The 20,560-nt window shown below is 39.6% G+C and overlaps 1 protein-coding gene and 1 non-coding gene across 5 annotated transcripts in view; both read left to right on the top strand.

Moving 5' to 3' along the window:
* KIAA0753 (KIAA0753 ortholog) overlaps positions 1-20,560 on the top strand; it is a 92,895-nt gene that overhangs the window by 17,999 nt on the left and 54,336 nt on the right. For all 4 annotated transcript variants that reach the window (XR_008629397.1, XM_055134032.1, XM_055134031.1 and 1 more), the window contains 4 exons: positions 54-264; positions 12,137-12,369; positions 16,793-16,959; positions 19,372-19,491. Coding sequence is in view for 3 of the 4 variants with exons in the window: in XM_055134032.1 (XP_054990007.1) it covers positions 54-264; positions 12,137-12,369; positions 16,793-16,959; positions 19,372-19,491 (731 nt within the window). In the remaining variant the exon portion in view is untranslated. The remainder of the gene's footprint in view (positions 1-53; positions 265-12,136; positions 12,370-16,792; positions 16,960-19,371; positions 19,492-20,560) is intronic.
* On the top strand, positions 5,136-5,241 carry LOC129403837 (U6 spliceosomal RNA). The gene has a single exon (XR_008629497.1). It is a non-coding gene; the product is annotated as a U6 spliceosomal RNA (small nuclear RNA).

Below are 20,560 nucleotides of genomic sequence, written 5' to 3'. Positions count from 1 at the left end.
ATAAGTCAGACCTCTGTGAGATAAACTAGAGAATATTGACTGTTTCACAACAGGCTTTGGAATCCCTCCTGGAAAAGAAATTATCACCAAAAAAAGTGAAGAAAAGTTTCAGTGAAATTCAAAGCAGATTTCCTATTGGTGGCCACAGGGCCTTAGAGAGATGGCAGAGTATATCTTCAAAGAGTGAAAGGAGACCCTTCATAGCAAAGGAAATACTTCCACAGGAAACAAAACCACCTTCAGTGCCAAAGACGTGTCTTGCTGGTATGTGTCTGAAAGTGTTTACTATAAGGTGTTTTTCATTCTTTCAAATTTTCTGAACTGTAACTATTGCTCCACTGACAGAAAAATCAAAATTTAAAATCTAGTCTGCAATATATTTCCTCAGGACTAAAATAAGTAATAATCAGTATTCTTCCTATTTTCTTTTGAAAAAAGGCTTGAATATTTGTATTGGTGGAAAAAGTAAAATTCTCCTTTTCTTCATCATGGTGTTTAGGCTACCCAAAGTAAATTCTAGTGAGCTAGAAGTCAGAACCCTACTTTTTCTTCTAATTCTTTTATATTTTAATGACACTTCCATAAGTATATAAATGTATATAATGTATATATATACATATACACACATATTTTTTTAGCACAGGTAATTCATGTTACTCTAAAAAGCAGGCATAATTGTATTTTGACTTTATTTTGGGTCATTTGCTGTGACCACCAATAATGTTTCTCTACATTTTCACCACGTTACTTGATATAATACTGTGAAATTAAGTTTTCCAGTCTCAGTGGAAGTCACATCTTATTGTACTAAGGAAGACTTAGTGAGGAAGACTATTGTTGATTAGCTGTCTTTGTTCCCTCTTCTGTAACTTGTCTGTTCGCATCCATTATCATTTCCTACTGGGTTCAATATCTTCTACTTGTCACTGAATATACTTTCTAAGTCTTAATCTTTATTTATATATATTGCCAATATATTCTCTTAATCACCTTTGAAATTTAAGATACTCTTGGTATAGACATTTTAATTGTGTAGGCAAGCTCATAATTCTTTTTTAATATATTTCATTTTTACGAGGGTGCTCTCTAGCAGTGCTCTTTTAGCAGCCGCCTTTAGCTCCTTTGGCCCAACTCTATAGGCTTGATGATGTTTGGACCCAGAAGTGTGGTGCTGTTCAGACCTGGCATTGCTAGGTGCCAGCGGGTGCTGGAGGCCTCAAGCACTTGTGGGCCATATGGTGATTTGTGCCAGGCCTTGTACATGCAGATCATGTACATGCAAAGAGTAGCCCTCTGAGCAAAATCCTTGGTACCATTGCATATTTTAAAATTTCATAAGGCAATTTTTCCTCTTTTCAAATTTTGCTGGTGCTGATTGCTTCCAAAGGAATTCAGAATGAGCTCATCAAGTTCTATGAAAAATGCTGTAGGGATTTTATTAAGATTACATTGAGTTCATAGATTAATTAGGGAAGAAGTGACAGCTTTACAATAAAAGGTGACTTGTCATTGAATACTTGCCTTTTCACCCTTCCATGAGTTGACTTTTACTATTTTCTGTGCACAAGAATTCCTGACATAGCTCTACATAGAAATTTCTAAAATCCTTGTTAGGTTTATTTTCAAATTTCCTATGTAATAGTTTTTATTGCCATTGAATTGTATCTTTTTTAATTATATTTTGAAGATATTACTTATAGCTACATACTGTTGTACATAGCCTGTACATTGTTCTTTTAGCTGTTAACTCTAAAATTTTGGGATATATTTTATTTTTTGTTTTTTGTTGTTTTGTATTTGGGTCATACCCAGTGATGCTCAGGGGTTATTCCTGTCTTTGCATTCAGTTCTCCTGGCGGTGCTCGGAGAACCATATGGGATGCCAAGGATCAAACCGGGCTTGGCCTCATACAAGGCAAATGCCCTCCCCACTATGCTATTGCTCCACCCCCTCTAGATTTAATAGGGGTGCATTTTCATATATGAGGTTTTCCCTATATGTAATACAGTTTTTTCCAGTTCCTTTTATTTTTTATTTTTAAAAAATTTTATTTCAGGCACCATGGTTTACAGTACTGTTACTGGTAAGGTTTCATGCATAAGTTATTTAGCATCACACTCCATCATCATGTTTGCTTCCCTCTATCTTTGTACCAGTGCCTCCAGCTGTCCCATTCCTAGTGGGGCCAATTCTCCGTTCTGTCACTGATGGCATTTGTTATTCCCCTACGTTTCTTTGTATCTTGTATATGAGAGAGATCATTCTGTGTCCCTCTCCTTCTGACTTCACTCAGCTGGTACTCTCCCAAGTACATGCATGTAAATTGCATGATTTCATCTTATAGCTGAGTGGCATGTGTGTGTGTGTGTGTGTGTGTGTGTGTGTGTGTTTCTTTATTTGGTCTTCTATTCTTGAACACTTTGAGTATTTCCAAATTTAGGTAATACATTGTGAATATTGCTGCAGTGAACAAAGGAATGTGAATGTCTTTTCTGAATAGTGTTTTTGTGCCCTTGGAGTAGGTGCTATTTTCAGTTCTTATTGATGAACATTTTGGTTGTTCTCAATGCTTTTATAATGATGAAGCCACAAGGAAGGTATATCCCTGTTGGTACTTCCCGATGTACATAGGAGAGAGTTCTATGGAGAATGTCACTGCTGGGATGAGGTATAGATGTGTTTTCATTGTTACTAGAGCAGTTAAGTTTCTGGCCCCAAGTAGTTGGGGTCAGTTTACTTTTACTATGGTGTTTTGTGAGGCCACTTGGTTTTTTTAAATCTGTGTTTGTATTTGGTAGCCAGATTGCAGATCACCACCTCTCCCCAGTCCATGGACATGATATAACACTTGATTGTTTTTTGTTGTGAGGTGCTAGGGATTAAAACTAGAACCTGACATGCAAGGCAAGTACTCTCTCACCATTCCTGGCCCACAGACTTACTTTATTTTTTATCTTATTTGGATTGTTCTGATTATTTGCTGATCATATATTCATGTTTGTATTGAGAGTTTAGATTTTTCTCTGTAAATTGCTAATTTCCATTCTTTTTTATGTTCCTATATTAGATAATCGGGGCTGGAGTGATAGCACAGCGGGTAGGGTGTTTGCCTTGCACACGGCCGACCCGGATTCGATTCCCAGCATCCCATATGGTCCCCTGAGCAGCACCAGAGGTGATTCCTGAGTGCAGAGCCAGGAGTGACCCCTGTGCATCGCTGGGTGTGACCCAAAAAGCAAAAAAAAAACAACAAAAAAAAAACCTATATTAGATAATCTTTCTTACTAATTTCTAGTCAATTCTTTACATTTTCCAGATTTTTAGTTCTAAGTTAAAATCATAGGTAACTTTTTTCATTTTTATAATTTGATTTATTATTATTTTGAATAATTTTAATTACTGTTTCAGTAACAGATTAAATACTGCTAATGTATATAATCATAGGTAACTTTTAGACTGATTAGTTGTTTACTTCATGTCTTATGAAAGTTTATTTGTAGATCATTGTAATTTTAAACATACCACTGTTTGAGTTCACAAAAGCCTTTTCTGTTCTGATTTCTTCTCTCTGTGCTCTATAAGGCTTTAAAGTTTTCCTTTCACATTTGGGCCTTCATTCTGTACAGAATTTAAGTTTATTAAGGGTGAGACAAAGATCCAGTTTTATTTTATTTGTTCTTGGGCCACATCCAGTAGTGCTCAGGGATCATTCCTGGCAGTACTTGGGCAACTATGTGCAATGCTAAGGATTGAACTAGGGTTGTCCAAGTGCAAGGTAAGTTTTTCTACCTGTATTACCTCTCAGGACTATTCTTTTAAAAAAAGAAAAATTTAATTGAGTCACAGATACACAGTTACAAGGTTGTTCATTGGGTTTGAGTTATATGATATTTCAGCACCCGTCCCTTCACCAGTGCACATTTCCCATCACCAAAGTCCTCAGTTTTCCTTTCGCCCCCTACCTCCTGCCTGCCTCTGTGGCAGGTACTTTTCTTCTCTCTGTCTCTGTCTCTCTGTCTTTTTCTGTCTCTGTCTCTGTTTCTCTCCCCTCTCTTTTCCTCTTTCCTTTTGGGCATTATGTTTTGTAATATAAATACTGAAAGATCATCATGAGCGATAGCACAACGGGTAGGCATTTACCTTGCACGGGCTGACCTGGGTTTGATTCCTCCGTCCTTCTTGGAGATCGCAGCAAGCTACCAAGAGTATACTGCCCGCATGGCAGAGCCTGGCAAGCTACCTGTGGCGTATTCAGTATGTCAAAAACGGTAACAACAAGTCTCACAATGGAGATGTTACTGGTGCTCGCTCAAGCAATTTGATGAACAACAGGGCGACAATGCTACAGTGCTACCCTTCAACCTGCTTTGAACACTCAGTTCTTGTCCAGAGTGATCATTTCTATTTTTGTCATCCTGGTCCTTTTTATCCTAACTGCCCTTTGCCCCACACATACTTGTGTCTTGCTTTTAACCATTGACCAGTCCTGGCCCCTGTTTTTCTGGCCTTGGATATTAGTCTCATACTATTTTGTTGTGTGTGTGTTTTTTTTTATCCCACCAATGGGTGCGGTCATTCTATATCTGTCCCTTGTCTTCTGAATCATTTCCATTTCACTCAGCATGATACTCTCCATATCTATCCATTTATAAGCAAATTTCGTGGCTTTATTTTTCCTAACAGCTGCATAGTATTCCATTGTGTGATACTATAGTTTCTTTATCCAGTCATCTATTCTCAGGCACTTGGGGTTGTTTCCAGAGTCTGGCTATTGTGAATAGTGCTGCAGTGAACAAAGAAGTGCAGATGGTGTTTCTGCTGTATGTTTTTGAGTCCCCAGGGTGTAGTCCCAGAAGTGTTACATCTGGGTCAAATGGAAGCTCAATTTCTAGTTTTCTGAGGAATGTCCACATTGTAATTCAAAAAGGCTGGACCAGTCAACATTCCCACCAACAATGAATGAGACTCCCCTTCTCCCAGCATCCGTGCTAGCACTGGTTGTTCTTTTTGAATGTATGCCCATCTCTGAAGTGAGTTGATAACTCATTATTGTTTTGGTTTGCATCTCCCTGATGACTAGTGATGTAGAGCACTTCTTCATGTGCCTTTTTGTCATTTTAATTTCTTTGAAGAAGTGCTCGTTTTAGCAGCACAGATACTAAAATTGGAAGATACAGAGAAGATTAGCGTGGCCCCTGCACAAGGATAACACGCAAATTCATGAAGCGTTCCATATTTAAAAAAAAAATTCTTTGAAGAAGTTTCTGTTCGTTTCTTGTCCCATTTTTTTGATGGGGTTAGAGGGTTTTTTCTTATATAGTTCAACCAGTGCCTTGTATTATCTTTGACATTAGCCCCTTATCAGAGGGAGTATTGGGTAAATAGTTTTTTCCATTCCGTGGGCTGTCTTTGTATCTTGATCAGTGTTTCTTTTGAGGTACAGAAGCATCTTAGTTTAATGTAATCCTGTTTGTTTTTCTTTGCTTCCACTTGCTTGGTCAGTGGTGTTTCATCTTTGAAGATGTCTTTAACTTCAGTGTCATGGAGGGTTTTGCCTACATTTTCCTTTGTGTACTGTATGGATTCAGGTCTGGTGTTGAGGTCTTTAATCCATTTTGATCTGACTTGTACATGACATTAGATAGAGGTCTAAGTTTCATTTTTCACATGTGGCTGCCGAGTTTTCCCAGTACCACTTGTTGAAGAGGCTTTCCTCGCTCTACTTCATATTTCTTCCTCCTTTATCAAAGATTTAGTGATTATATATTTGAAGGGTCTACATCAGGATATTTAACTCTATTCCATTTTATTTGCGGGTCTATCTTGATTCTACCACCATGCTGTTTTAGTTACCACTGCTTTGTAGTACCTTTTGAAATTGGGGAAGGTGGTGCCTCCCATCACCTTTTGCCCAAGGATTGCCTTAGCTATCTCTGGGGGATTATTGTTCTATATGAATTTCAGGAGTGTTTTGTCTATTTCTTTGAAAAATGTCATGGATATCCTTATATAGACTACATTGAATCTGTATAATGCTTTGGGGAGTGAGTATTGCCATTTTGACAATGTTAATTTTCTTTTTTTTTTTTTTTTTTTTTGCTTTTTGGGTCACACCTGGCGATGCACAGGGGTTACTCCTGGCTCTGCACTCAGGAATTACCCCTGGCGGTGCTCAGGGGACCATATGGGATGCTGGGATTTGAACCCGGGTCGGCCGCGTGCAAGGCAAACGCCCTACCCGCTGTGCTATCTCACCAGCCCCAACAATGTTAATTTTCTTAATCCATGAGCAGGGGATATGTCTCCATTTCCTTGTGTCCTTTTTTATTTCTTGAAGTAGTGTTTTGTAGTTTTTGGTTTTTTTTTTTTTTTTTTTTTTTGCTTTTTGGGTCACACCTGGCGATGCACAGGGGTTACTCCTGGCTCTGCACTCAGGAATTACTCCTGGCGGTGCTGGGGGACCATATGGGGTTCTGGGAATCGAACTTGGGTCGGCCGCGTGCAAGGCCAACGCCCTACCCGCTGTGCTATTGCTCCAGCCCCTGTAGTTTTCTTTATATAGGCCCTTGACCTCTTTTTTTTTTTTATTGAATCACCATGTGGAAAGTTACAGAGTTCTCAGGCTTATGTTATACAATGCTTAAACACCCGTCCTTTCACCAGTGCCCATATTCCACCACCAAAAAAAGAAAAAAAAAACAAACAGTATACCTCCCACCTCCCCACCCCTACCCCCCCTGCATAACTGATAAATTTCACTTCCTTTTCTCTTTACCTTGATTACATTCCATATTTCAACACAAAACTCACTATTGTTGGAGTTTCAACACAGAACTCACTATTCTTGTTGGAGTTTATCCCCCAAGAATACAGCCCTATTGACAAGAAAACATTTGATAATTAGTTTTCCACTGATGAGAATGAAGATATAAAGTCGCGTGGCCGCATGGTTTAGGATTTCTGTATTTTAGTAATTAAGTCTAGGGAGATTTAAGTTGGAAATTGCATCATTTCCCTTCCTGGAGCAGCATGGAGCAAAAGCTTAGTTCACAGTCTGGAGACATGGCTGCAAGCACTCGCTGGGACCCCAAGTAATATAGCTGGCTCTGGATCCTGATCGTTCAAGCAGCAAAGCGCCTGTGCAAAGGCATGGCCGGGTCGAATCTCGGCAGAGCTCGAGCTGGCACCGGCCCTGCCCGAGACTCGCCCTTGACCTCTTTAGTTAAGTTGATTCTGAGGTACTTGATTTTCTGAGTTATGATTGTGAACAGGAATATTTTTTTTCATATCACTTTATTCTCTTTTATTATTTGCATATAGAGAAGCCATGAACTTTTGGATAATGATTTTGCAAGTGCCACTCTAAAAATTTATTGTTTCTACCAACTTTTTTGTAGAGTCTTATGATTTTCTTAATATTATGCCAACTGCAAGTAGTGAAAGCTTGACTTCTTCCTTTCCTATTTGGATGCCCTTGATATGTTTTTCTTGCCTAACTGCTATGGCAAATACTTCCAGAATTATATTGAATAGGAGTTATAGGAGTGGGCACCCTTGTCTTATGCCTGATCTTAGAGGGAAGGCTTTTAGTTTTCCCATTGAAGATAATGATAATACTTGCTGTGGGTTTGTGGTAGATGGCTTTGAATACATTGAGGAAAGTTCCTTCAACTCCCATTTTGTTGAGAGTTTTTATCTTAAATGAGTGCTGGGTCTTGTCAAATGTTATCTCTGCATCTGTTGATATGGTCAAATGATTTTTATTCTTTTATTGAAATAGTGTATTATGTTGATTGACTTAAGGATGTTAAAAACCATTCTTGCATCTCCAGGAAGACTCTCACTTGGTTGTGGTGTATGGTCTTTTTGACGAGTTGTTAGATTCTATTTACTAGAATTTTGTTGATATTCTTGCATCTTTTCTTGCATTTCTTTTCATCAGGTATATTAGCTTATAATTCTCTTTTATTGTGGTGTCTCTGTCTGTCTTTCGTATCAGGATGATACTTGCCTCATAGAAACTCTTTGGCAGTGTTTCTGTTTTTTCAGTTTCCTGGAAACGCTTGAAAAGAATTGGCAGTAGGACCCCTTTTAAGGTTTGAAGGAATTCACTAGTGAATCAATCTGGGCCTGAGCTTTTGCTTGAAGACTTTTGATTACCATTTCAATTTCCTTGATGGATAGATAGATCTGTTCAGGTATTCCAGATCTTCTTGGTTCAGCCTTGGGATGCTATATAAGTCCAGGAGTTTGTCCATTTCTTCTAAGCTCTTCTGTTTCATGGCATAAAGATTGTCAAAGTACTCTCCGATGACCATTTGGGTTTCTGTGGTTTCTATTGTGATGTCCCCCTTTTATTTCTGATTTGGTTTATTAGGGTTTTTTCTCTCTCTCTTTCTCTCTCTCTCTTTGTTAGTCTTGCTAGTGGTTTATTGATATTGTTTATTTTTTCCAAAACCAGCTCTTGGTTTCATTGATCATTTGGATTGTTTTTTGGGATTCCGGCTCATTAATCTCTGCTCTAGGTTTTATTGTTTCTTTCTTCCTGCTTGTTTTGAGTTCCTTTTGTTCATCATTTTCTAAGATCTTGAGCTGTGAAGTCAAGTTTTTCATGTGGGCCCTTTCTTCCTTTCTTATGTATGCTATCAAAGCTATAAACTTTCCTCTTAACACTGCTTTTGCTGTATCTCACAAGTTCTGGTAGTTTGTGTCCTCAACTCTTATTTGTTTATAGGAATCTTGATTTCCTCTTTGATTTCCTTTCTAACCCACTGGCTGTTCAGTCTCCGAGCTGTTCCGTTTCCAGGTGTTTGATTTGATTCTCTCTTTCTCTATGTGGTTGACTTCTATTTTGAATGTCTTGTGGTCTGAGAAGATAGTTGATAGAATATTTGTCCTCTTAATTTTATGGAGATATGTTTTGTGGCTCAGTATGTAGTCTGTCTTGAAGAATGTCCCATGTGCACTGGAAAAGAATGTATAAGTGGCTTTTGGGGGATGAAAAACCCCAAAAACAGCGGGTAGGGCTGTATATATCTACTAGCCCCCTCTCTTCCATTTCATCTTTCAAAGCCAGTTGAGTTTTAGTCTCATTGATCTATCAAGGGGTGCCAAGGCAGTGTTGAAGTCTCCACCAACTACTATTGTGTGGCTACCAATGTCCTTCTTGAAGTCTATTAGCAGTTGTTTTAAGTATTTTGCTAGTCGCTCATTGGTTGCATATATATGCTTATACATTTAGCAGTGTAATTTCTTCCTGATGTATGTATCCCTTGATTATTAAGAAATGGCCTTCACTGTCTCTTGTAACCTTTTTCAGCCTGAAATCTATGTCATCGGATGCAAGTATGGCCACCCTGGCTTTTTTGAAGGAGTTGTTTACTTGAAGAATTGTTTTCCAGCCTTGTTGGCTCCAGTAATTCAAATGTGTTTCTTTTGTTGTTGTTGTTGGTTTTTTTTTTTTTGGTGTTTTTGGGTTTTTTGTTTTGCTTTTTGGGTCACACCCAGCGATGCACAGGAGTCACTCCTGGCTCTGCACTCAGAAACCACCCCTGGCGGTGCTCAGGGGACCATACGGGATGCTGGGAATCAAACCCAGCTCGGCCGCGTGCAAGGCAAAGGCCTTACCCGCTGTGCTATATCGCTTCAGCCCTGCAAATGTGTTTCTTGTAGGCAGCAGAATGTTGCATTTCTTTTTTAAAATCCATTTTGCTACCCTGTGTCTTCTAACTGGTGGGTTTAAACCATTGACATCGAAAGATATTGTCATGGGGTTTTGTGTCATCTTTCTTCAAAGAACTGTTGTGTTTCTGGGGTTTGTGTGGCTTACAGTAGCCTCTTGAGTTTTTCTTTCAAGATTGGTTTTGCGTCTCTGAAGTTCCTGAACTATTGTTTATCCATGAATTTGTGCATCATTCCTTTAAATCTTAATTTGGGTGAAGTATTCTGGGTGGAGCCTCCATTTCATTGATTTGTAAAACTATATCCCACCATTGTCCTTGGGCCTGGAGGGTTTCATTGAATGGGTCTACTGTAAATGCAGAATTGTAGCTCTATAGTGTTTGTCATTTTGATTAGGATATGTGTTAGAGTTTCTCTAGCTGGTACGCTTTGAGTTTCATCGATCAGGATGCCTACATTCTCCAGCTCTGGGAATTTTTTAGCAGTAATGTCTTTAACTGTTACTATCTCCTTGGAGTTACTTCTCTGTCTCTGTGGGACTCTAATTATTCTTATGTTATTCTGCTTGAATTCAGCCCATAGTTCTGTTCAAGGACTTTTTCCGCCCTCTGCTGTTTACATCTCTTCCTCAAGCTCACTGATTCTGTCTTCAGCTGTTGTTACTCTACTGTTAAGGACACCATTGAGGTTTTCTTTAATTTCATCTGCTGAATTTTTAATGACATTTCTGTTTGTAGTTTTTCTTAATTTTGCTCTTATTTCCTCCTATATTTTCATTGGCTGTCCGTTTCACTGTTTCTTTGAGCTCATTAAACTTCCTCACTATTTCATCACTGAATTCTTTATCAGGGAGATTATGTATGTGGACATTGCTTGTTGAAGCTTCAGGGTATCTATCTTCATCCACTCCTTGTGGTGGGGTTCTGCACTGTTTCCACATGGTGCCTATGCTATTCTGGAGGTGGTTCTTTTGTAGTACACAGTGTCCCCCACTCACTTGCCTGGGAGGGATCTGGGGAGCTTGGTGGGTGGTGGTCTTTTCTTTCCCCAAATAGAATATGGTGGGGGAAATTAAATGACTGCTGAATGAGCGACTGCCCCTTCCAAAAAATCACACCCACGCTTGGGAGTAGCCAGGCATTAGGGCTGTGCAGCCACCATTATGGTAGATTCTGTGTCCTAAACTGCCTCCAGCTTGCCAGCTGTCAGGAAATATCTTCCCACCACCAGTATTCTTTTTATTCATGAAAACTATTTAGTACTTCTTTCAGATTATTTATTTTGTGGCAAGGTAATCAAACCAGTTATCGAGGCAGACATTCTTCCATTCAGCTATAATACCCAGCCCTCTTGTTAACTTTTTTTAGATATCATACCAAGTGCCTTGTTGTTTATGTTGCCTTTGTTATGAGTATTTTTCCCTTCTTCTTTATCTTAGCTATTTGACATTTAGAAATAATACTGAATTTTTAAAACAATTTCCTTCTTGGGGCTGGAGCGATAGCACAGCGGGTAGGGCGTTTGCCTTGCACGCGGCCGACCTGGGTTCGATTCCCAGCATCCCATATGGTCCCCTGAGCACCGCCAGGGAGTGATTCCTGAGTGCAGAGACAGGAGTAACCCCTGTGCACCGCCAGGTGTGACCCAAAAAGCAAAAAAAAAAAAAAAAAAAAAAAAAATTTCCTTCTTTCATGGGGATTCTGCAGAATTCTTTTTTGTTATAATAGTTTGTAGATTCTCTTGAATTTTTTATATAGAAAACATTGCCAAATAGCCAGTTTCCTTTCCCGTCACATCCTGAATGTTATTATGTAGTTCAGACTTTATTATGCATCAAGTTAGAAGCCTTTGAAAAATTTGAGAATAACATTTAAATACTTATATTTTAGCAAAAAAATTGGTGAAGTTTTAATTTTACAAAAAGGTCATTGAGGAAATATTGTTGCAGCTATAGATACTGCCTGTCCTTGGATAGTATCAGAAGTAAGCAAAGGTGCAAAAGATGCCTTAGGATCAAAGAATAAGTCTGAGACTGGAGAGATTAGTTTGGCGGTTAAGGTGCTTGCTTTGCACATAGCTAGCCCTAATTTGATCTCCAGCACCACCTATGGTCCTCTTAGCACTGCCAGGAATGTTCACTGAGTGCAGATCAAGGAATAAGTCCTAAACATAACAGATGTGTTCCACCCAGCAAATAGTAGCATATGCAAAAGATGCCTTAGCTTTAATATCAGAGGCCAGGTGGAAATGTGGGAGGCATGAGAGTCACTCAGGATACTTAGGTTTCTGCTTGTAGAACTGAGGTCATAGTCATAGGATGAGGAGGAGCTGTGGCATAAAACATTCCATATTCTGCAGGGTTTTGAGTTAGATTTGAAGCTTATCTCACTGTAGATAATCAGTTTGACTTGAACAGCATTTCCCTCAACTTGTCCTTCTGAAATCTCCTTTTAGGTAACTATCCATCTGATGCAGAGATTCTAGTGACTAAAAGGTTGGAGAATGAGCTTGATGTATTAGATATTGATATCCCCCTGGAAAAAGCTCCATCTGTTTTAGATGAAAATGCAAACTTCAAGGAAAAGGCATCAGCCTTGGCAAAAACACGAGCAGTGAAAAAGAAGTCTGTAACTTATGTGCCATTTAAGAAGAAAAATAGTCTGGTGCCAGCAAGACAGCAACAGCAAGTATGAAAATCTTTTCTTTCTTTTGTTTCATTTGTATTTATTTGACCTTATATAGGATTGGAGCAATAGCACAGCGGGTAGGGCATTTGCCTTGCACCCAGCCGACCCGGGTTCGATTCCTCCATCCCTCTTGGAGATCCCGGCAAGCTACTAAGAGTATCCCACCCACACGGCAGAGCCTGGCAAGCTCCCCGTGGCGTATTTGATATGCCAAAAACAGTAACAAGAAGTCTCACTATGGAGACGTTACTGGTGCTAGCTTGAACAAAATTGATGAACAACAGGATGACAGTGCTACAGTGCTATATAGGATCACATAGTCCAGTAACCAGTGAGGGCCAGATTTTGAGTTTTCAAACATTTGAAATCCAGCCTTAGAATCCAGCTATTTAAAATATGCAGACTTAGCTTAGCTCTGTAGCACTGCCATCCCATTGTTCATCAATTTGCTTGAGCGGGCACCTGTAATGTCTCCAGTGTGAGACTTGTTACTGTTTTTGGCATATCGAATACACCGTGGGTAGCTTGCCAGGCTCTGCCGTGAGGGCGGGATACTCTCGGTCTCTTGCTGGGCTCTCCAAGAGGGACAGAGGAATCAAACCCGGGTCGGCCACATGCAATGCAAGCGCCCTACCTGCTGTGCTATCGCTCCAGTCCTTAGAGCTCCAGTCCTTAGAGCTTAGCTCTAGAATTTTTTAACTTTTAAACAAAAATTAACAATTTTTGTCTGGCTATGACTCAGTGGTAGAACATTTGCATTGCATTTCTGAAGCTCTAGGTTTGTCTCCTCACACTGTGTGGTCCCTAGAGCATTATAGGAGTGACCCCCAGCACCAAGCTAGTATTAGCTCCAGGGTACTGCTAGGTATTGCCTCAAAACAGACAATTATTGGGGGCTGGAACAATAGCACAGCGGGTAGGGCGTTTGCCTTGCACGCGGCCGACCCGGGTTCGATTCCCAGCATCCCATATGGTCCCCTGAGCACCGCCAGGGGTGATTCCTGAGTTCAGAGCCAGGAGTAACCCCTGTGCATCGCCAGGTGTGACCCAAAAAGCAAAAAAAAAAAAAACAAAAAAAAAACAGACAATTATTTTTTTTGTTTCTGGGACAGGATGTTCTCTTTTGATCTGGTTTGATAAAATCCTAATTTATTTGGTACCAGCATCCTAACCAGGGATTTCATTTGAAAATTCTGCTATTTTCTTTTTTAATTCTTCTTTGGAAGTATGAGAATGGAATTAATTTTTTTAATTGGAATTAATTAGATTTGCTTCCTTAAGAGTTTGGTTGCTATTAAAGATAAATATTGACAAATATTCATTCATTATTAAAAAGCATACTAGGGTACTTTATAAAATCGCTTTAGGAACTAACTTATATTTTAAACTTAATTTAGGGCCTACCATTGTATTTTTAACTTAGTTTATATTTTATTTTGGTGAGGCAAGATAGTTGTTTTGGGTTTTTTTTAAATTAAAAACATTGTGCTATACAAAGTAGTTCATTATATAGTTGTTTCAGCCATTTAGTGTTCCAGCACACCAGTATGGCCTTCCCTCTACCAATGTGTCCCTTTTTTTCCCCCATCTCCAACCTGCGCCCTTTGGCAGATAGCACATTTACTTTATATCACTTGTTCAACAAAACTTTAAGAAATGACAAATAGAATGATCAGAAAATGAATCAGTAAGGACCTATATATATGTATATATATATTGTATTAAAGGGTCTTGTATATGTGTGTATATATATACATATATGTGTATGTATATATATATACACACATATACAAGACCCTTTAATACAATATAATAAAATGTTTCTTCTCATTTGCATAAGTAAGTTTTCAATTCTGGAATCTAAAGTATATTGCATTAAATATTTTATATTTGGATGTCATTTTGTAATAATTATGCCTTACCTGTCATTAATAAAACTTTTAAAGAAATTCTGTGCTGATATATTTTGGAGTTTACATGAAATAGGTAAGGCCTACTTACATAAATTTTCCCCCTACAGTTTATATAAACACTGTGGTTTGCAAACTTGCTCATGATGATTTGTTACAGGCATTCAATATTCCAACACCAATCCCACCATCATTATCATCTTCCCTCTACCATTGTCTCCAGTTTTCCTGACCATCTCCCAAGCCTTCCTCCGTAACAGGCCCACAATAATTTATTTTATATTACCTGTTATAAATAAGTTGCTAATGAAATAATCCAAAACTTCTTCCTTAGAAGAAAATTAATGTAAATTGTTGTATCTCACCATGGAAACATTAAGTGCTAGTATGCGAGATTACTAAAATGTTGTTATAGATTAAGCCTTCTGTGTTACTATTTAGTCGAGATTGGTTCCCTTCGGTGTTACATCCCATCTAATCTTGTGTGCTCCTACTAAATTGTCACTGTGTAGAATTTGGAGATGTTGCATGGCCAGGAAATCCCAGAATTTTTAAATAGGTGATACAGCGGGAGTTAAATTTTTAACTGGGCCGCAGTTGGGATATGGATGTGACTTCCTGGGCTTCTGGAAGTACAGGTAGCTGGGAGGAGGTAGACCATCTGACCCTGAGAAAGCCAGATGTCAATCACAAAGACCCATATTCCCAAATTTTCAGAGGCTAATTTCTAGTTGAGACTCTGTCCTAAGACAATGGAGTTGGGCTTGAGGCATGGCAGTGATTTTGCAGTGTCGGAACAAGTGGCTGCTGGGGCTCTGTTTGGGCAGGCACTGGGCTGAATTGTCTGTTTCTGGATTCCCTGAATGTCTCAGCCTGAGCGAGTGTCCAAGAAAACTTTTTCGCAGCAAGTTGGTCTCTTTAGAGATTTATTTACTGGTCTCTGGAGCAAGACCAGTAGATGAGCTTACATGGTGCCAGAAGTGGTTTGTGGGTGTCGCTGCCGGGGCTTCTGGAAGTATAGGGAGCTAGGAGGAGGTAGCTCATCCTGACCCCAAGAAAGCCTAGAGATTTCAGTCACAAAGACCCGCATACCCAAATTTTCAGCAGGTTAATTTCTGGGTGAGGCTTAGTCCCAAGACAATGGAGTCCTGCTGGAGGAATGGCAGCAAGCTAGTTTTTATTAAAACTTAATTAGATGTGAGGGGAGAAAACGAGAGAAGTACATGCATGAGAGAGAACACGGGCTTCTCCAGGATGAAAAGAAGATAGAGAGAAGCAAGTGAGATACGTAATCAAGAGAGGACACAGACTTGGCTAGCAAGCCTCTATTTCACCTTTTAAGTGTCATTTCTATTTTGTTAATTTTGTTGAAGAAAGACAGTTTTTTTTGAAACTTAACTTTGAAAGATGTGAAGGGAGAGAAAGAAGTATATGCTTGAGAGAGAACACAAACTTCTCCAGAGTAGAAATGAAACAAACAAGGAAGCACAGACAAACAAGTGAGATAACGTGTTCAAGGGAGAACATGGACTTGAAGAGCAAACCTATGTTTTATGTTTTTATTTTAGTTCAGGGCCTACCATTGTAGAACTGTCCAGAAGACCGTCTGTTAGTCTAAATACTCTCATTGTTGTTACTGTTATTTGATGGTGCTCTCCAGAAACCTCTGTAACAAACCTGTGTTTGGTCCTGTGACCCCCGAAAAAAGAATATTTTGCAGTTAAGTATGGGCCAAGGATTAGGATCAAGTTTTATTCCCTTCAAAGTGGGGGCTCATTGAGAAGTAAAGATTAAGCTTGTATGACGTGAACTTGGTGCTCTTCGTTAGAGGCCTTGTGCTCAGTGGCCTGATTCATTCTATTTTGATAGCACAACACTTCTACTCTACATTTATCTCATATGCCTCCTACATTATTTAGAAATACCCTTTCATCTTCTAGAAACTTGTGAAAAAATTCTATTTTACAGGTGAACCTAAAACCCACAGAGGTTAAGTATTTTTTAGTCAATAATATTTCACAGGGGCTAGAGCAATAGTACAGTGGGCAGGGTGTTTCCCTTGCATGCGGTCAGCACAGGGTTTATCCCCAGCATCTCCTATGTGCCCCCAGCATGGCCAAGAGTGATTTCTGAATGTAGAGCCAGGACTAACCCCTGAGCATTGTCAGGTATGACCCAAAGACAAAAAAAAAAAAGAGAGTATTTTACAGTTTATGCTTATTTTGGTTAATTGTATGTGGGACAGTATTGATGTTTATGTATGTATATGAATAGGGCAAAGTCAGGGATTCTCATTTTGCATTTTTGCATAGCTCCTCAACCAGATTTGTTTTTGTGTAATTTATATCCTCACCCAAATATCTACCACTGTGCTTTTCTTTTTTTCTTTTTTTAAAAAACTGAATGGAAAATATGAACAAGCACAGGGATACTTGATATTCAGTAAGCCAGAGGTCAGAATTAGTTTCTTTAACATTCATTTGGCTTTATAACATGTGTTTATCTTCTGCCAGGGACTCCACAAAGCTGAAAAAAGTAGACCAACCCAATTTCACAGCAAAAGCAGGTTGCAGCAGACAACGGTTTCATCCAGATTAAAAATGAGCCAGCAGCCTATGAAAGAGCGTAGGGCTCCTTGGATACCTCCAAACCCTACATCTCCTCCAGCATCTCCTAAGTGGTAGGTTAAAATTCAATTTGGGTACATGGTTTTCTTTTTCTTTTCTTTTCTTTTTTTTTTTGCCTTTTTTGGGTCATACCCGGCAATGCTCTGGGGTACCTCCTGACTCTCTGCATTCAGAAATTACTCCTGGCAGTGCTAGGGGGTCAACAAAGGTTATCCATGTGCAAGGCAAATGCCCTACCCACTGCACTATCACTCTAGCCCATGTGTTTTTAGTTTTCCTCCAAAAATCAAAAGTGCTCAAAATCCATAAAAATTTAGTTGCTATTAAGAAAAAAAAAATCTTGTTTAGGTGAATAATGTGACTTGGTTTTTTGCTTGGAAGCATGGTTGGATCTAAATATAGGCTGTCCCAGTACTCTGTGGACGTGGAGAATAAATAGATTCTAGTTTTTTGGGGCCAAGGACTTTGCCTTTCATATATCTTAATGTCACTGCCTAGTACATTGCCTGACATTTTATAAATCTTAGTAGGCATTTATAGTACATTCAGAGGAAGGAGCCACCATTCCAGAGAGCTGCTCCAAGAGTAGTAAGGAATAGATGAAAATAGTCTTATTTTAGGGGGAGATAGTTGAAAGGTAAATGGGAGCTTACTTACCGAGGATCAAGGAGTTCTTTTTGTTTGTGGGTGTTTTGGTGGTTTGTTTGTTTTGTTGTGGTGGTGGTGGTTTGGTTGTGTTTTAGTTTGGGAGCTATGCCCAGCTGTGCCCAGGGCTTACTCCTGAGTGGAGCTCAGGAAACTATATTTGGTGCTGGGGATTGAACCCAGGTTGATGACATTCAAGGCAAGCACTTTCCCTTGCTGTATTGTCTCTCTGGATCATGGAAGCAGTAGCTCTTGAAAGCACAACTGAAGGGACCAGACAGTACACTGGTAAGTGGAAGAAGCAGAAGGCAGGCATGTGGGAGAAGAGCAAGAGAGAGCAGTGATTTGGCCCTGCCTTTTGCAAGGCTGATGGAATAAGACTGACTAATGTCATTCAGCCCTTATTTTATTTTAAAGTTGAAGAGATAATGACTTAGGTAACTCAGCTGAAATAAGGTCTTCTGGTTTTATAATGTGCTTACAGTGTGCTGTTTATTTCTCTAAATTTTGTGCGTTTATATATGTTTTAGTGTAGAGAAGTGAATTAAGTTTGCCAGCTCATGAAAATATGAATTAGTTGGAAGTCAGCATTATAAATCATGTTGTATACGACCTTCTGGAGTATATTTATGGCAGTGGGAGAGTACACAGGACTCTAGGTTCATAGTGTTGGATTAGGCCTATTTATAAAGAGAGTTAGTTTAGAATGTGGTATTACCCAAGAATAGTAGTATATAATACCAGGAGGTTGGTTCCATAGCTTGGAAGCTGGCTTCACATGCTGGGGGAAAGTCATCCCAGATAGAGAGGGGAACACCAAGTAATATGCGATTGGAGATCCTGCGCGGGAAGGGAGATGCGTGCTGAAAGTAGACTAGAGACTGAACCGGATGACCACTCAATACCCCTATTTGGAACCACAACACCCAAAAGGAAAGAGAGATATCAAATTGGAATGCCCTGCTACAGAGGTGGGGTGAGATGGGGGGGATAAAGCTGGGGGGGGTGGGAGGGATACTGGGTTCATTGGTGGTGGAGAATGGACACTGGTGGAGGGATGGGCTCTTAACATTGCATGAGGGAAAAATAAGCACGAAAATATGTGAATCTGTAACTGTACCCTCACTGTGACTCACTAATTAAAAATAAATAAATAAATAAATAAATAAATAAAAAAGAATGTGTTATTAGTGGCCCAGATTCATAGAATAATAGCGTTTTGTTAAAGTTCTTCCATCTTTCTATAATTGACAGTTCTTCACTTAAAATTGGGGTTGCTTCTCTGAAGCAAAGGAGAATTAATTTCCTTTGACGCTGAGCCTGACTCCTAGATGATCTACTTTGTATACATTGAGCTTCTGGTTTATGGTCCTATGCTGTAGATCCAATGTTTCTCAATATTTTTTCAGACCCTGACTCCCTTCTGACCTTGCACCCTTCTGACCTCCCTTCTTCCTGTGGCACCCCTCCTGTCAGTAAGCCCCCAGTCCCATACCTTACCCCCACTTCCCATTTATGCACTTTTAATTTTGGAATACCCTAGGGACCCACACAGGGCCATTTGGCCCCCAGTTGAGAGATGCTATATATAGGTCACCATTATTTTAGTGGTTTGATCTTCTCTGACCTGTTGTCTTTAGGTGAGTTACTAGACATGGAGTGAATGATTACAGAATGTATTCTCTCTTTCTCTGTGTGTCTCTCTGTCTCTGTCTCTCTCTCTCTGTCTTTCTGTCTCTCTTTCTCTCTCTCTCTCTCCCTTTCTCCTCTTTTCCCTCTCCTCTCCCCCGCATCCCCCCCATGTCTGTCTGTCTTTCTAGTGCTGCTTGGCTAAAGGCAAATTCTAGCTCCAGAGAGGCAACAAAAGAACAATCTCTCCAGCAAGAAGAAAATCGAGATGAAAATCAGTTTAGAGATGCTATTGACCAGGAAGCAGCCAGGTTTGTACTTTTATTTTTCTAATCTTTAAAAGTTATAAATTTCCTTTCATGTAGACTCTGGGTTTTATTTTTTGTTGTTGTTGTTGTTTATGTTTTGGGGCCACACTGCGTAACTCGTAGTGGTGTTGAGGGCCTATATGGAATGCTGGGCGATCACACCCAGGTCGGCTGCATGTAATACAAGCACTGCACCACTATATCATCTCCAGCTCCATATTCCTGGGATTTTTTTTTTTTTTTATTCGGTGCGAGCACACCTGGTGGAACTTAGGGATCACTCCTGGCAGGTCTCGGGGGATTATATTGGGTGTTGGGGGGTCCAACTCAGTTGGCCACATGCAAGCTAAATATCCTGTCCACTCTACTCTCTTTCTGGCCCCTCTTTAACATGTAAGCTTTGTTCTCAGTCCTGTGTATAAAGTTAGTGACTTAAAAGGTAAAGTACTAAACTTGTCTGTGTATATTGATTACTTTTTTTTTTTTATGGAGCCCAAGGGTGGGGTGGGTGGGTACTGTATCTAACAGGGCTTGAGTACTGCTCCCTGCTCAATGCTTGGGGGTCACTCCTTACTGTTTGAGGGTCAGTGCAGTACTCAGGCTGTAACTGGGCATCCTGTATACAAAGTATACCTTCCAGCCTGTGGAGTTACCCCTTCAGTCCCAATTGCTTATTTCTTATATAAGAGTATGTGGCAAACTCTAAAGACAGAGTCTGGACCCGCACTTACTAGGAAGAATGTGTCATTAGCTCTCACTTAATATAGGTCATGGTAAGTGCCCTAAACACTAAGAAGTTATGTACTGAGAGAGTTTAGAGGATAGATGGCTTTTTGCTGTAAAAATCTAGGTTTCATGCAGCTAGATGGAAATGAAATCAGGATTTGAGGAGTAGACTTAGCTTGTGGGATGGTGGATTGAGAACATTCCATGGAAAGAGAGCAGTGAAAAAAAGTTGCTCTGCAGTTGTTTAGCTAAAATTGTTCTTGCAATTATAATAAAGCAAAAATAAAAATGAACCAGTACATAATGAAATAATATTCACCTCTTCTAAATTGCATCAAATGCTTTT

Source organism: Sorex araneus, chromosome 3, assembly GCF_027595985.1.
Source record: "Sorex araneus isolate mSorAra2 chromosome 3, mSorAra2.pri, whole genome shotgun sequence".
Lineage (NCBI taxonomy): Eukaryota > Metazoa > Chordata > Mammalia > Eulipotyphla > Soricidae > Sorex > Sorex araneus.
The sequence above is the reverse complement of the archived record's forward strand: the minus strand, read 5'-3'. Positions and strand labels throughout refer to the sequence as shown.